The sequence below is a fragment of the Mus caroli genome, chromosome 5 (genome assembly GCF_900094665.2).
Source record: "Mus caroli chromosome 5, CAROLI_EIJ_v1.1, whole genome shotgun sequence".
Taxonomy (NCBI): Eukaryota; Metazoa; Chordata; class Mammalia; order Rodentia; family Muridae; genus Mus; species Mus caroli.
In genome coordinates this window covers 142,981,640-142,996,693 of record NC_034574.1, presented here as the reverse complement: position 1 = coordinate 142,996,693, position 15,054 = coordinate 142,981,640, and the positions used below count along the sequence as shown (strand labels likewise).

The 15,054-nt window shown below is 46.3% G+C and overlaps 1 protein-coding gene across 2 annotated transcripts in view; it reads right to left on the bottom strand.

Annotated features, from left to right (window-relative positions):
- Tex26 (testis expressed 26) overlaps nucleotides 1–6,910 on the bottom strand; it is a 30,609-nt gene extending 23,699 nt beyond the window's left edge. Inside the window, exons 1-2 of one of the 2 annotated variants that reach the window (XM_021162779.1) lie at nucleotides 6,791–6,904; nucleotides 652–736 (exon numbers count right to left, since the gene is read on the bottom strand). In XM_021162779.1, coding sequence (XP_021018438.1) covers nucleotides 652–736; nucleotides 6,791–6,851 — 146 coding nt within the window. In that variant the 5' untranslated portion in view covers nucleotides 6,852–6,904. Of the gene's footprint in view, nucleotides 1–651; nucleotides 737–6,790 lie in introns of both variants that reach the window. The other variant, XM_021162783.1, reaches the window with a different exon arrangement.
- Nucleotides 6,911–15,054: the final 8,144 nt, after the last annotated feature.

Genomic DNA, 15,054 nt, shown 5'->3' with positions numbered 1-15,054 from the left:
CTGGTTGTCCTGGAACTCACTCTGTAGACCAGGCTGGCCTCGAACTCAGAAATCTGCCTGCCTCTGCCTCCCAAGTGCTGGGATTAAAGGCGTGCGCCACCACTGCCTGGCTTAAATCAACTCTTAAACCTATCATAGCAACAGAAAAATGACTGAGACACACTTCCCTCCACTGGTCTCAGAAGGGGCCCAAAAGCCCGCAGTCTTCGCTCACAGGAGTCTAGGGGAGAAATGCAAGCTGACACTGCAGTAACTGGAAGAGTGGAAGAGCTCACAGTGGGAGCTATGGAAGCTTCCAGGACAGCATGGGTGCTAGCGGTGATAAATATCCTTGCGCGCACACATCCATTCACTCAACAGTAGCTGCACTGCCTGCCTGCTATGGTCCCTGGGAGGTACTCAAGTCATTCATCAACAGGAGTCTATACCGATCCACAGCGTTCAGTGGCATTGGGAAGAACCAGTAGGTGATTTTTCTGATTTCCTTATAGCAAGTCTGGCCTAGAAGTTTGCAAGGTGGATTCTTGGATACATGGAGGAGTGCAGAGAGCACGGGAGACCCTGCCCTGCCAGTGTTTCCAGTTGCTATTTCTGTTTGATTTGGATTGATAAAAGGCGAAGTCAGATAGCAACGGGTATGTCGACACCTACCGTATTAAATCGGGCACCATCCCTCTTTTAGGTGTGAATGCTGTCTTCATCGTGGTAGCATAGGAATCCCAGTTGGTGTCACCTGCTAAAAGGACACCAGGGCGATTTGACATGTGGCAAAGCAGAAAATCCTAACCAGGTGTTGTTTCCACAATCAAAATAATATCATAAAAGAAAAAAAAAACTCTGCACAATGGTTTCATCTTAGGGTCCAATTAGCTATGATGACCAATTTAGGTCTCTGTAAGAGAAGATGGACATATTATCAGCTGTATGTTGACATTAAAACAGACCCCTTACCTTTTCCGAGTACTCCTATAAGGTATTTATTTTTATTTATGTGTATATGAATGCATATGTGCAAATGTATGTCACGAGAGCTAGTGACTGAAGAGGGCTGAAGGGGACATCACATGATTGTGAGCTGCCTGATGTGGGGGCGGGGAACTGAACTCCGGTACCTGCAAGAACCGGCGGTGCTCTCAACTGAGCCACAGCTTCAGCCCTGAATGCATGCTATTTTAACAACACTAAAGATGATGTCAGAAAGTGTGAAGAAAGAAGTTGATTTGAATTCTACTTTAGGTGTCCCTATAATATCTTAGTGACCAACTTACATCATTAAGAAAATGTAGGGGACTTCAACGTCGACTCAAGACACCTCAAGATCAAGTTCTCAGCACAAAGGAGGTTGACATGCCCCAGAGGGACAGAGGGCAGGGATAAGGAATAAAGACAGGAGACAAGATGCAGGAGAAGGGAAAGGAAACAAGGGAGAGGAGGAAGGGGCATTTGTTCCAGAGAAGACAGAGGACTGGCTCAGGATAGAGAGGAGACAGACGTGGCACACAGAAAAATGTCAGCTTATAAAGGTTAGGAAGAGGTGTTTCGTTTTGCTGGTCATGTTACTTAGGTAAGCCAAAGGGAGCTTTTGATTGCTGGACTTCAATCCTTTGATAGCTGGACCTTGGTAGTCAGCCTCAGGAAGAGGAAATGGCTAAATAAGCGAGTAGACCTTGGGGGCTAGCTTCAGGAATGCGATCTAATGGTTTTTAGCAAGGCCGAAGGAACAGGGGAGAAAGACCAGGCCTGCCAGAGCCATGCTTGCTGTGCTGGAGCTGACCAAAGTCCCTTCAGAAAATCTGTGCACACACACTGTAGTCCTGGACACCTCCTCGCCTCCTCGTCTGATGTCCAGAATAACCCTGCTCAGGCCTCCTCCCTGCTGCTGAATGCCAACAGGCCTGCCTGTCTTGATCTATATGAGGCAGAATAAAAAAAGAAGTTTAAGAGGGCATGGGGAGAGAAATTGCCTGCAGAGATCTGGCATGTTTGTACAAAGATACCTCAAACATGGATGCTAAAGACCAAAAACGCTTAGGGCCAGAGGTTGGCAACCTCGTGTTTTCCTGAACTAGAACTCCTCTCTCTATATATACAACAGCACCTTAACATAAAAAAACACCTCACAATTTCATCAGGAAATAAGTAAGCTTGCTTACATCTCTTTACTTAATACTTAAATGCTAGGCTTTGCTTCATTGTTAAACTTTGCCGTTTATACCCTTGAGATGCTGTGACTTAGAAAGCCATGGGGTCATTTGTGTGAGCTCACTGTGAAGACAGAGAAGCTGGATGCTCCCTGGGGAAGTACTGTTCTCTTAACCTCAATGCGTAAGTCCTTAATACATTGCAGTCCTTCTTCATAGGCTTGCTCATTGAAATTCTTTCTGCAATGAAGCCTCGGACCTGGCTTTAAAGCAAGCCCTTTAGTGGAGAGGGCAGCAGTAAGGAGCTGCATCTCTGCCTCTGCCTCTCTTGGCATACATCCACGGGTATATAATGCTATGCTGACTTATACATACATCCATGTAAACACAGACACAATTGGTGTGGTGGTTTGAATCAGAATCCCCCCCCCCAATAAGTGCATATATTTGAATACTTAGTCACCAGTTGGGTGACTTGGGAAGGATTAGGGGTGTGGCCTTGTTGGAAGACCCATGTCCACTGTGGATGGATTGAGGTTTTTAAAATGCCTGCCAGGCCCAGTGTCTCTCTCTCTCCTCCCCACTTTGTTACTCTGCCTCACGTTTATGCTCCAGTACCACAAGTGCCTGCCTGCTGCCATGTTCCCTGACACAATGATCATGAACTCTAACCCTCTGGAATGGTGAGCCCCCATGTTAAATGCTTTCATTTATAAGTCACCTTGGTCGTGGTGTTCTGTCACTGCAATAGAAAAGTAACTAAGATGGTAGGGTTTCACGCTAGCCATTTTGACTTACAATTCATATATAAATTCCCTTATTCATACATATATCCCAAAATCCTGGGCTTAAGACCAAGAAGGAACCCAGTGAAACGGGCTGTAAAGAGCAGCTGGCTAATCCAGGAGTAAACCATCATGTGCTGTCCTGAAAGGTAAAGAAAGAGTCTTCATATGATGGAGGAAATAGTGTTAGATGACTCTAGAAGGATGCTGAGGTCTGCTTGTGGGCAGCAGAGCAGCGGAGTTTATCTGCCAGCTTCTTACAGCAACAAGCCAGCTCACTAGACCACCTCCCTTAAACAACAGAGTGCCTCAAAATTTGCTAGACATACAGCAGTCTCCTTATCTGCAATTTTAATGATGGGTATTTCAGTCAACCACAATTCAAAACCATCAAAGGGGAAATTCTAGAAATTAGCTTGCACGTTTAAATCGTTTGTCATTTTGAGTTCAGTGATAAAAATCTCAGGCCCTCCAGCTCCCTCCAGCTCATACTGTGTCCACATCCACGCTGTGTACACAGCCTGTCTTGTAGTAACCCAGTCAGTTTCTTGCAGGGCGCAGTGGCTTGTAGGTAGGGCCGATATCAAATATGATTTCAGAGTATGTCGCCTCCAGATGTGGTCAGTGTGAAGTACAGATTCAGTAATTTTCTCATTTTTGCGTTTCTGGGTAATTATTATTACTTCTTATACTTCATAAGAATATGGGTTGGAATGCCTCTTATTTGTGTGTAGGTGTGTGTGTGTGTAGGTATATGTGTGTGTGTGTGTGCGTGTGCGTGTGTGTTTGTGTGTGCACATTCATGCAGAAGCAAGATTACTTTCATCCAACCCTGGAGAACCCTGATGAACCTGCCTTCCGGTCCATCACACAGATGAGCGTGTTCCTGCTCAGGGGTCTTTTGGCTGAGGAAAGCCGAAGATAGCCAAGGACAGCCGAGGACTGGCAGCTGGTAGCGGGGTCGTCTGAAAACCTGGCTTTAGTAGCCTGTTGGGACAGAAGCAGCAGGCAAGGCTGTCTGCAGGGCCCGAGGCCAAAAAGGTCTCCTGTTCCCGCGCCACCTAAGCAGAGACCAGAAGCTTTTTTTCTGCCCTCTAAGCCTGACCCACTTGGGTGTCCATCTGACCTCCAGTCCGTCGCCGATTCACGTTTAGTGCTCACCCTACTGTAATCCGTTTTTTGTCAGTGATGTGTGTATGCTCTGACCTCCGTTGTCAAACTTCCTGAAAGTGGTGTTATCAGAATTAATCCTCTTTAGTACTTTAGTACTTGAGACTCTAATCCAGAAGGATGTCATCTGTTTCCGGTGAGATCTTTGTACATCACTGGTGTCTCCGTGGTCGGTAGTATCCCCGAGGCTTTCTCTGTGGCCCCATGCTCGATCTCTCCTGTGATTCTGCCGTCCTTTTAGATGGTTCTTTCTTCTCTAGTTCTCCATCCTCTGATCCGCAGCTAACATCGTGGTCAGCCCTGGGAAACAGAGCCCTGTCCTGGTTTGTGAACTCAGACAGCCAGTGGAGATGCTGAGTCCTGAGGAAGACTCAGTGGTGGGCTGACGTCCTGTGGGATCCTGGCTCCCTGAGGATGCTCTTCCCTCACTCAGATGTTGGGGTGGTGAGTTACAGATCTCTTTTGTTCAGCCTTCACCTCCTGGGTCATCTGCCCCTTCAGTCTTGGGTCTGTCACAGGCATTTTGTAGATGCGGGGCATCTGAGCTGTGGTTTAGTTGGATAGGGATCTGGCAGGGGAACTGAGATGTGAAGTCAAGAGACTGAGGCACAGCAAACTACCCACTGTGAGTGAAGAAAACAGTCTGGCTGCCAAGGCTGCTACCTCATAAAGTCTTACTCTGGTAACCATGGTGACTTATCCCTGGTGTTCATGGTCCTGTAAATAATCAGGATGTAGTGACATAAGCCTTGAATCCCAGCACTCGGGCAGGAGAGGCAGCCTTGTCTCTATGAGTTTGAGACCAGGTTGATCTACATAGAGAGTTCCAGGCTAGCCAAGGCTACACAGTGAGACCCGGTCCAAAAAAAAAAAAAAGTTAGTCTGCACTTAGAACCCTGAGCTGGCTAGTGAGCACATAACTTAATGTTTGTTTTTTTTTTTTTTTTTGGTTTTTAGTTTTGTTTGTTTGTTTGTTTGTTTTGTTTTGTTTGTTTGTTTGTTTGTTTGTAGACAGGGTTTCTCTGTATAGCCCTGGCTGTCCTGGAACTCACTTTGTAGACCAGGCTGGCCTTGAACTCAGAAATCCACCTGCCTCTGCCTCCCGAGTGCTGGGACTAAAGGCGTGTGCCACCACACCCGGCTATAACTTAATGTTTTAAGCCAGGACTCTGTGCTTTTGTATAGCAGCTGTGACAAGAGGACAATAGCCCAGGATTGCTCACTTATGATCAGGAGTGACTCAACAACAGGCATCAGCTGTCTCCTCTTTGGGGGCAAAGATTAGATATGACATATCGCACACTCTTCTTGGGAGTGTGACTTTAGCAGCAATGGAAGATGGGATTGTGGCTGTGACAGACCCAAGACTGAAGGGGCAGATGACCCAGGAGGTGAAGGCTGAACAAAAGAGATCTGTAACCAATCAAGGGATCCTTCTCTAACAGCCTGGGCCCTCTTCATTGCACTCTCAACTTCTGGAACGTTCCAAGGAGGACAGGAAGGTGATTTTTGTCCACACTGAGGCACAGGGGCCGCTGGGCCATGCATGGAAACTGCCTGATCAAGAGCGGGATAGTTCAGTCTGAACATTTGGCGTTGGGTGCTGAGTGTAGACAGTAGAGTCCCAGGCAGTTTGTGCAGCACCGGAAGTCCTGGGGTATGTGATCAATTCTGTAAGAGGAGGAATCCTAACTCTTATCTGTTCCAGACAAGGAGGGAGACTTCTGGCCTAGGAAAAACCCTGACAGAGTGTTTAGAAAAAGGGAAATGGAAATTAAGGAGTGCCCTTGGGAATCCTGGGAGTTTTTCCCTCCTCCATCTCCTGACCTCGCAGTCCTATAAAATCTGAAAACATTTAACATTTTTTTTTTAAAACTGAATACGCTCCTTCCCGCCTACACTCCAGCTTTCCGCTCTTCGTTTACAGAGAACTAGATTGGAATGTAAACACCCACTTCATTGTTCTCTTAGGAGCATCATTCTAAAGAATCCTCACAGCCCCGTAGCCAGCTCGGCTAGACGGCTGCAGCCGGCCATTATTGCTCCGAAGGGATGGATACGCTGACTGTGCACTCAGTAATAATGCTACTCGAGTCGCTGCTAACAGCCAGGGGAGGTGATGTCTCTCCACCAACGCAAAACGCTGAGCTGGTAAACCCGCTGCCGCCGCCGCAAGCAGAACCACAGAGCAAGGCTCTCCATCTGTCACCTGGCAGAGCGCCTTTGAAAAGGGCTCAGCTCCCAGCCCAGTCTGCAGGCAGAGCAGCCCTGGCCGGCTGATCCCGCCCCTTCCCTCCCTCCCGCCCCACTGAATTTGCTGTTTGCGACTTAGAGAACCAGCCAGACTCCTTCTCTCCCTCCATAGCGTCCCCAGTTCTGTTCATTTGTCTTCGGCTCTGTTGTCCTTGGAAGGACACTAGCTGAGGCTTTATCATGTCTCCTCAGGGGTTTCCTTAAGTATTTAAAGGGACACCCCAGAGTTTTAGAGAGGGGAGTATAAAGGGCTGGACAGGAGTGTGGTTTTGGACAGCTGATCATTCTCCCTGACTCACTTGCGCCTCCCTGCCATCTCTAAGAGCGAGGCAAACCTCTCACGATTGATGTCCTTGGGCAAAAAAAATGCCTTATTTAAAACAACTCCACCGCACACACAGCACACCACGCCCCGCAGACCCGCAGAGTGGGCAGTCTTACTTGACTGGAGCTTGGGGTCACATTGAGCGGGGCACGAAACCGCGTTCCTATACCGGGCCATCTTGTCCCAAAAGGTCGTCTTCCCGCCCTGACAAGGCTCTGCTCTGCGCCCCACCCTCTGCGCGTGCCTTTGTGAAGCGTCGCTATGGAGACGCCGCAGTCTCCGCCCCTGGACCCAGAGGGTGGGTGCATCGCGCTGATTCCTGACTTTCATGGAGTGCCCTAATCCAATAGTTCTCAACCTATGGACTGCGACCCCTTGGGGGTGGGGGTGCGGCGTCGAACGAACTTTTCACAGGGGTCACCTAAGACCATCGGGAAACACAGATATTACCATTATACATTACAATTCATAACCGTAGCAGCATTACAGTTATGAAGTAGCTACCAAACAATTTGTAGTGTGTGTGTGTGTGGGGGGGGGGGGTGTCACCACCACATGAGGAACTATATTAAAGGGTCGCAGCGTTAGGAAGGTGGAGAGCCACTGCTCTAGTCCTTGCAATACTATGCCATTGTTTTATGTATTGGCAAATACGAGCAAACTGGAAAAGGCTGAAAAAAAAAAGTTTATTTCAGCCTGGTATACTGGTGCTCATCGGTGATCCGAGAACTCGGGAGGCTAAGGCAGGAGCCCAACCCTGGAAAGAGATGCCTTGTCTCAAAATATTAAATACCCCGAATATTAAAAACCCAGAAGCAGACGGTCAGACGCCCAACCGCAAATTTGTGTTCATTCATAATTTTCAGTGTAAGCAAAAGTGGGCAAGATTGGCATGGAAATCTGTAGGACACAGCGACTACACTCAAGGATGAGAAAGATGTGGTATAAGGGAAAGGTAAAAGGTTCGGCAACAGGTCTGTGTGAGGTCAACCCAGAGCATCCTAAGCTAGTGTCTAGTTACTTCAGGGAAACTTTGGGCACAGGCTAATTACGGAGAGTCCAGAGGGATAATGGATGCAGCAGGATCATCCTCCACTACATAGTTTGTCCAGGGGCAGCCTGGGTTACACCAGACCTTATTTTTAATAAATACAAAAAAATTCCCAAACTATATTCATAGTACCAATCATAGGATGCAGTGGGGGCCACTTTGTTACTGTACACTGGCCCACCAACCCTACCCACTTATACGTGTTAGAGTGTGGCTTTTAATTTTTTTCCACTTGTGATCACACTGTGCCTGAGAAATTTTTATGCCAGCTAGAGTATATAAGGTATATAAGACAAATACACAGGTCACATGTTTATTGATAATGAACCATGAGGAACTTTATTTTAAAAAGCAATTCATTGCTGTGCATACAATTTTACCATCTATGAAAGAAATGAAGCAAATTTGCATATTAATGAGGTGTCATATTATTGAGGTTGCATATTAATGAGATGACCTGTTTATTTTACATAAATAATTAAAACTCGGCTGAATATGAGATGCTGAATATGAGACCATCTTCGGGGCTTTTCAGAATCCATCAATATTTTGGTTCCTATAATCACCAGTACTTGGAAGACCATTTTGGATAAATGCCTGGCACAAAAAGTCAGAAATGTGCTTAGGACCACTTCAAAAAAACACTTGGAACTTCTGCCCTGATCCCAAGCCAAAACTTACTTAATATGTTTTTATAAAATTCAGGACAGCAAATCAAATAGCAATTTAAAAAAAAGGAAGAAAGAAGGAAAGAAAGAAAGGAAGAAAGAAAGAAAGAAAGAAAGGAAGGAAGGAAGGAAGGAAGGAAGGAAGGAAGGAAGGAAGGAAGGAAGGAAGGAAGGAAGGGGCATTCCTAAATGAGACTCAAAGGGAAATTGGAAGGATTGCATCAGGGATCCCAGTTCTTTAGTGGGGATGTGGACAGCGTATGACGAAATGTCCACTGTTGGGAGCTATTAAGACAACTCTTGATCTCTAAATTGGGCCTCTCCCCCCGACAAGAAAAAGGGGTCAAGTGGGCCACTGACACATGGATTCCAAGAACAACCACGGGATGTTCCAGCCCTAAGTCATCGCCTATGTCCTGACCACACCCTGATACCACCAAGTTCCTGCTTCCCCGTGTAGCTGCCAAAAGAAAGAATTTCTATTGCCCTCTCTCCCATAAGTACTTCTCCTTTTGCTTGTATTGCCCTACCCCTCCCACTGATACGTATCTGTACTTCCCCTTTTGCTTGTGCATTTAAGCCTTGGGCCTTTCTCAATACATTTGGGGCTTTGATGCATTCCAGAATGGTTTCCATGTCGTTATTCGCACAAGGCCCTCGTCCCTCTCTACCCCCCATTTGGTTCTTAGGAGGAGGTCCCCTCGAGACCCTCGAATAACTGGACCTGCTGGACGGGTCAGTCCACCATAGCTTTCTTCCTGGATATCACGACCTATTCTTGTCTCCGTGTTCTAGCCGAATACCATAAACCCTGCATCCCTTCTATCTCGATGTAATACCCTGGTCTTCTTGTTCAGCTATACACAACAACCTCACTCCTCTGCTCAACTCTATATAATAAACACTCTGAGCTGGCTTGATTTGATTTTGAATTACCAGTTAGCATTGAACATCCAGAAACCCTGTAGTGTTGTCAGATTGATTGACTGCCTGATTATTGATTGTAACTCTCTGGTTCACTTATGGGACCCCTCACAACACAAGAAACTATGTATTAATCACTGACTGCAAAGGGTATTTCGTGTTCATAATCTTGGCAACTGCCTGGCTATTGGCCACATAGCACTACTGAACGCCTCCAGATGAGAACATGGCTACCATTTGCTCTTAGGAAGAGAAGACAGGAAATGCACAGCGGACATTTCTGGAACCTTGTTTAGAAGGCGATTGACAGCCTGCCTTAGTGGAGCATGCCTTTGATCCCAGCACATCAGGAGGCAGAGGCAGATCGTTCTCTGAGAATTTGAGACACACCTGGTCTACATAATGAGTGCCAGCCCAGCCAGAGCTGGATGTCACTTGATCCTGTCTAAAGCAAAGGGGGCGGGGCATCAGATCCCTTGGAACTGGAGTAACAGGTAGCAGCAGCGAGTCACCAGATGTGGGTCTGGATGTGGGTGCTAGGAATTAGACTCGGGGACTTCTGCAAGAATCAGCATCATCTTTAAAATGAAGAGCTAATCCAGAATTTTCTGGTGGGGGAGCCTCATGCACACAATGTAGGGAATGTGACACATTTTAATGCAATGAACAGCAGAAAACGTTGGGAGGCACAGACTTCTGTCAATGTAATTTAAAAAGGAATGAGTCTAAATTAGGGTTTAGTAGTGGCATCTAAATTAAGAAAGTAACACCCAATAACAGATTAGCTGTCTGGAAATGGTAGGGATAATTAGCATAGCATAATTTAAGATAAATATATTTTTAAAGCAGAGCAGTGAGCATATAGAATTTTTAAAGCCAGTTCTTATTAATATCTTAGATTTGTCTCGTCTTAAGCAAGCTAAAATGTGGGGTGTGCACTGACTGCAGATCCAGGAGATGTCTTTGCCACTTTCCTTCTGGGGACCCTCGGGGTAAGGCAGATCTGTTTGTGAGCTCCCGTTGCCTTGTCTGTAAACACTGGGCTGACAGAGATGATAATCCTAACTACAGCTTATCAGTGGTAACCCACACAAGCCAAGGAGTCTCTCTTTCTCCTCATTTCTACTCTCTGTTTTCATTGGTAGTGTAGTTTCTTATCTCTATGCAATGCATATATTTTGGTCTGGGTCTACTTTACTGTGAGTGGCATTGCTGTGTTCCTAGCATTAAGTTTTGTTGGCCTGAGGCAAGCCTATACATGATTTAAGCCAATGTCTGCTTGGTTACATGTGTTGCACACTCTCTTTTCTTTCTCCTGTCAACAAACACTGCTTCTGTATTGACTATAAGCTATATAATGGCATTGGAAGCAGCACTTTAGATGTGACAGGGGCTTGGAGATAGCAAACAGACTACGTCTTGAGGATATGTAGAGGCAGCCAGGAAAAGAAGAGGGAGAATGGTGGAAGAATAATGGAGTCCAGAGACGCTGAAGAATTTATTGGTGCTATGCTGTGAGGATCAATGGGGGACAGTGCAGGCACAGAGCTACAACTACTGGGTTGAGAGATGGCCATGTGAGCCTGCAGCGGGGCTACAGGTCACCTGAGCTCACTGAGTGCCTTGCACAGTGGAGGGAAGACACCAAGCCGGCCCTTTAAACTGTGACCTTTTTTTCCCAAAAGCAGAAGTTAGAACTGTTACTCAGAAAGCAAGACATCTGGGTCAGTAATGTGGCTCGGTAGTTTTGCATAGATCCTAAACAAGGGAGATTTCAATCCAATGGATTAAGAGTTAATGGTTTGTTTGTTTGTTTGTTTGTTTCTCAATGAATATCATTGTAACAATCTCTGCACACACAATGTAAAGTGATTAAGACAATGGGTGGTAAGAGGAAGCAGACAGCAATCCAGCTGTCAAGTTGTAAACTCTGGTGGAGAGGGAGAGAGGTTAGTGTAGGCATCAGGTTATGTATGCTTGGCTCTAAATTACTTCACGCCGTATGAAGCATCCAGGCCCTGCTTTGCCCATTTTGCAAGCAACATTTAGCTTCACTGAAGGTGCAAATCCTGAGGCAGGATGAGTGTGTGCCTCATTCTGGCTACGAACCCCAGGACCTGTGCAGCATCCTCTAGGATGCCCAGGCTGATGAGTGACTTGTGTAGGCTACAAATTTACCAAAATCAAGCCGGGGTGTGAGAGCCCCTGGGCCTATTAAAACCACATCAGTAAAACCAGGCTGAAGAGCTCATCAAACAGACCAGGCCAGCAAAGGGGGACACACTTTCACCCGAGCCATAACTAAAGGATGCCTAACAGTGGGTGACAGGGACCCTGTTAACCTATCATCTGACCCAGTGCATGCATCAGGGGCCTCAGGAGCAGCAGAGTCCGGATGGTCATCATGGCTTCAGCCCATCAGTGTTTTCCATTGCTTCACTGGCCACTGAAATCACAGTCATCGGCTCATCTATCTGTCCATCCAGTGACCGTGAGGCACAGCTGGACCCCATGGCCCCGTGGCTCTACTCTGCTCACTGCCACACACCTCTAACTGGGTTCGTTCGTATCTAAGCATCTGTGGTGGCTTTCTCTACATTTGTACGAACTCTGCCTCTGCTTCCAGTAAGATCTCTTTAAAGTGTGCGGCCTCTTTTGTACCATTGTATAACCTATTCTCTCTCTCTCTCTCTCTCTCTCTCTCTCTCTCTCTCTCTCTCTCTCTCTCAGTATTTCTCAGTCTGTGGGTCATGACTACTTTGAGCTGTCTAATAACCCTTTCGCAGGAGCAGATATCCTGCATATCAAATATTTACATTATGATTCATAACAGTAGAAGAATTACATTTATGAAATAGCAATGAAATAATTTTATGGCTGGGGCTCACCACAACCTGAGGAATTGTATTAAAGGGTTGCAGCAGTGGGAAGGTTGAGAACCACTGCTCTGTAACCTACCTCTGGTGTGTGAAGTGTTGGGTGTAATCTGAGTTAATGTTACTAATTACCATCAGAATGAAAGAACCTGCGGTTGCCATCACAGGAAATGAGGACTTCTTGATACAAGGCAGAAAGAATAAACCTCACAGATCCTGTGAATAAACTTTACAATCGGCATGACTGAAGGTGTGAATGTGGCCTTTTATGTTTCTAGCTGAGCGGGCTAATGATAGTCAGTTCAAGGGCAGGGAGCAAGGATAGAGGTAGGAGCTAGAGGAGAGCAGAGGGACCCAGGAAGGGGACAAGGGATTGTTGGAGAGCAGCCTTTCAGGCTGAGATACATGATCCATCCTGTCTTGGTTTGTTTTCTAGGGCTGCGATAAACAGCATCACCAAAAGCTACTCAAAGAGGAAAGGGTTTACTTCATTTTACACTTCTGCGTCCCAGTCCATCACCTGAGGAAGTCAGGGCATGAACTCAAGGGGAATTAACTACAGAAGAATACTGCTTGCTTCCTTGTTCCCCATGGCTTGCTCAGCCTGCTTACTATATAAAGTAACCCAGGTCTATCTGCTGGGGGGGGGGGGGGGGGGAGGCTAGGGAGCGCGGCTGGGAGGCACCGCCCACAGTGGGTGGAGCCATTCCACATCAATCACTAATCAAACAAACACCCCACAAGCCAACCTGTTGGAGACACTTCCTCAGTTGTGGTTCCCTCTTCCCTAATGACTGTAGTTTGCATCAAGTTTACACACACACACACACACACACACACACACACACACACAAGTCTGAACATCCATGCTCGAGTAACATAGAACAGATGGTGAGTTCACTTCCTGAATGGGAGGGAGAACAGGAAAGAACGATGGGATCATTTAAAGAACAAAGTAGTGAAAAAAACGAGGAAGGACCCCTGCTGGCTGCTCCAGCACCCCAGAAGAGGCCAGAGCGAATTAAAGCCAGCCCACAGTGGTGCTCCGCCACTCTAGGTATGAAGGTATTGTCTTAGCTCCTTTGCCGATTTCTCCGATGAAACACCTGACTAAAGCCATTGAAAGAAGTAAGGGTTTGCTTTGGCTCGCTGCCCAGCGTGGTGAGGAACTCATGAAACTAGCAGCTGCTGGGTATGTTTGCATCTGAAGTCAGAGGTCGATAAATGGCTACTCTCAGCTAACCTTCTCCTCCGGGTAGCCCAGGGCCTCCAGACCAAGGGCAGATCTTCCTATCTTTTTTTTTTTTTTTTTTTAGATTTATTTATTTATTATATGTAAGTACACTGTAGCTGTCTTCAGACACTCCAGAAGAGGGCGCCAGATCTCGTTACGGATGGTTGTGAGCCACCATGTGGTTGCTGGGATTTGAACTCTGGACCTTCGGAAGAGCAGTCGGGTGCTCTTACCCACTGAGCCATCTCACCAGCCCAGATCTTCCTATCTTAATGAACTAAATCTAGATAGACTTTCCCAAGCATGCCAAGATGTCTCTCCTAGGTGATCCCAGACCCTCTGGTGCTGATGATGGCTATTAACCGTCCTAGAAACTGAATAGTTTCTCTGCTTTGTTTCTTGGATTTAAGTAAGACACTGTTACTAGGTAGCGTGTGTTGCTTGCATCGAGTAATGTGTGAAAAATACATTGTGTTCTTTCTACCTAATTGGTGAACTCCCAAGACATTATCTCAAATTTGTGGATTCATTCTTTGTTAAGATTCTAAAAACAAATGAGCAAGAAATTCATTCATTCATTCATTCATTCTCTTTCTCTCTCTCTCTCCCTCCTTCCTTTCCTCTCTCCCTCTCTCCCTCCTTCCTTCCCTTCCTCCCTCTCTCTTTTCCATCTCTCTCTCCTCTTGGGTATTTACTTATTTTGACACAAGGCCTCACATATCCCAGGCTAGCCTTGAACATGCTATATAACTATGAGTTCTTGGTCCTTCTCCCTCGCCTCCTGAATGCTGGGATCATCTGATACTCAGCTCTGCAGTTTCGCTTTAAGGAATTGCACAGGGTTTTTTGGACCTTGTTAGGCACGCTAGCTAGGACGAAGCAGTTAAGTGGAGACTGGGTAAGTAGCAGAGCTGCAGCCCAAAGGCTGTGAACACTTGCAGACTTCCTCTTCCTGCAGAGAAGTCTCTCATAGTTAAATCCAAAGGCGACTAAGTAAGACCCACCTACATTAAAGAGGACTTTCCTGCCTTACTCAAAATTCAGCAATTTCATGTTGACTTTATCTTTCCCAGAAGCATCCAGAATGATTCTTGACCAAACCTAGTCTCCTTGGTTTGGCCACGCAGGCACACGGAATGGGCCATCACAGACCTTGGACCTTCCTGAGGCCTTCTGGATCTCAGTGTCACTAAGGCCATGGCAGTTACGGAGCCCTAGAAAAAGTCACTGTCCTCAGATAGAAATTCCCAGAAAACAACCATGGAATTAGAAGGAGTAGAAGGGTTATCAGGTAACAGGGGAGGCAAGTGCATATAATCTGAAACACATTGTGGACATGTATGAAATTATCATGAAGCCCATCAGTATATGTAATTAATATATGCTAATCAAGATGCAAGATCAGGTGACTGCCGATAAAGTATCAATAGGAGCTTGGGTGACCACAAGCCGTAAAGCCATTGTACTGGCTAATTTTGTGTCAACTTGACACAGAGTAACAGAGAAAGGAGCTTTAGTTGAGAAAATGCCTCAATGAGATCCAGCTGTGAAGCATTTTCTCAATTAGTGATCAAGGGGAAAAGGCCTCTTGTGGGTGGGACCATCTCTGGGCTGGTAGTCTTGGTTC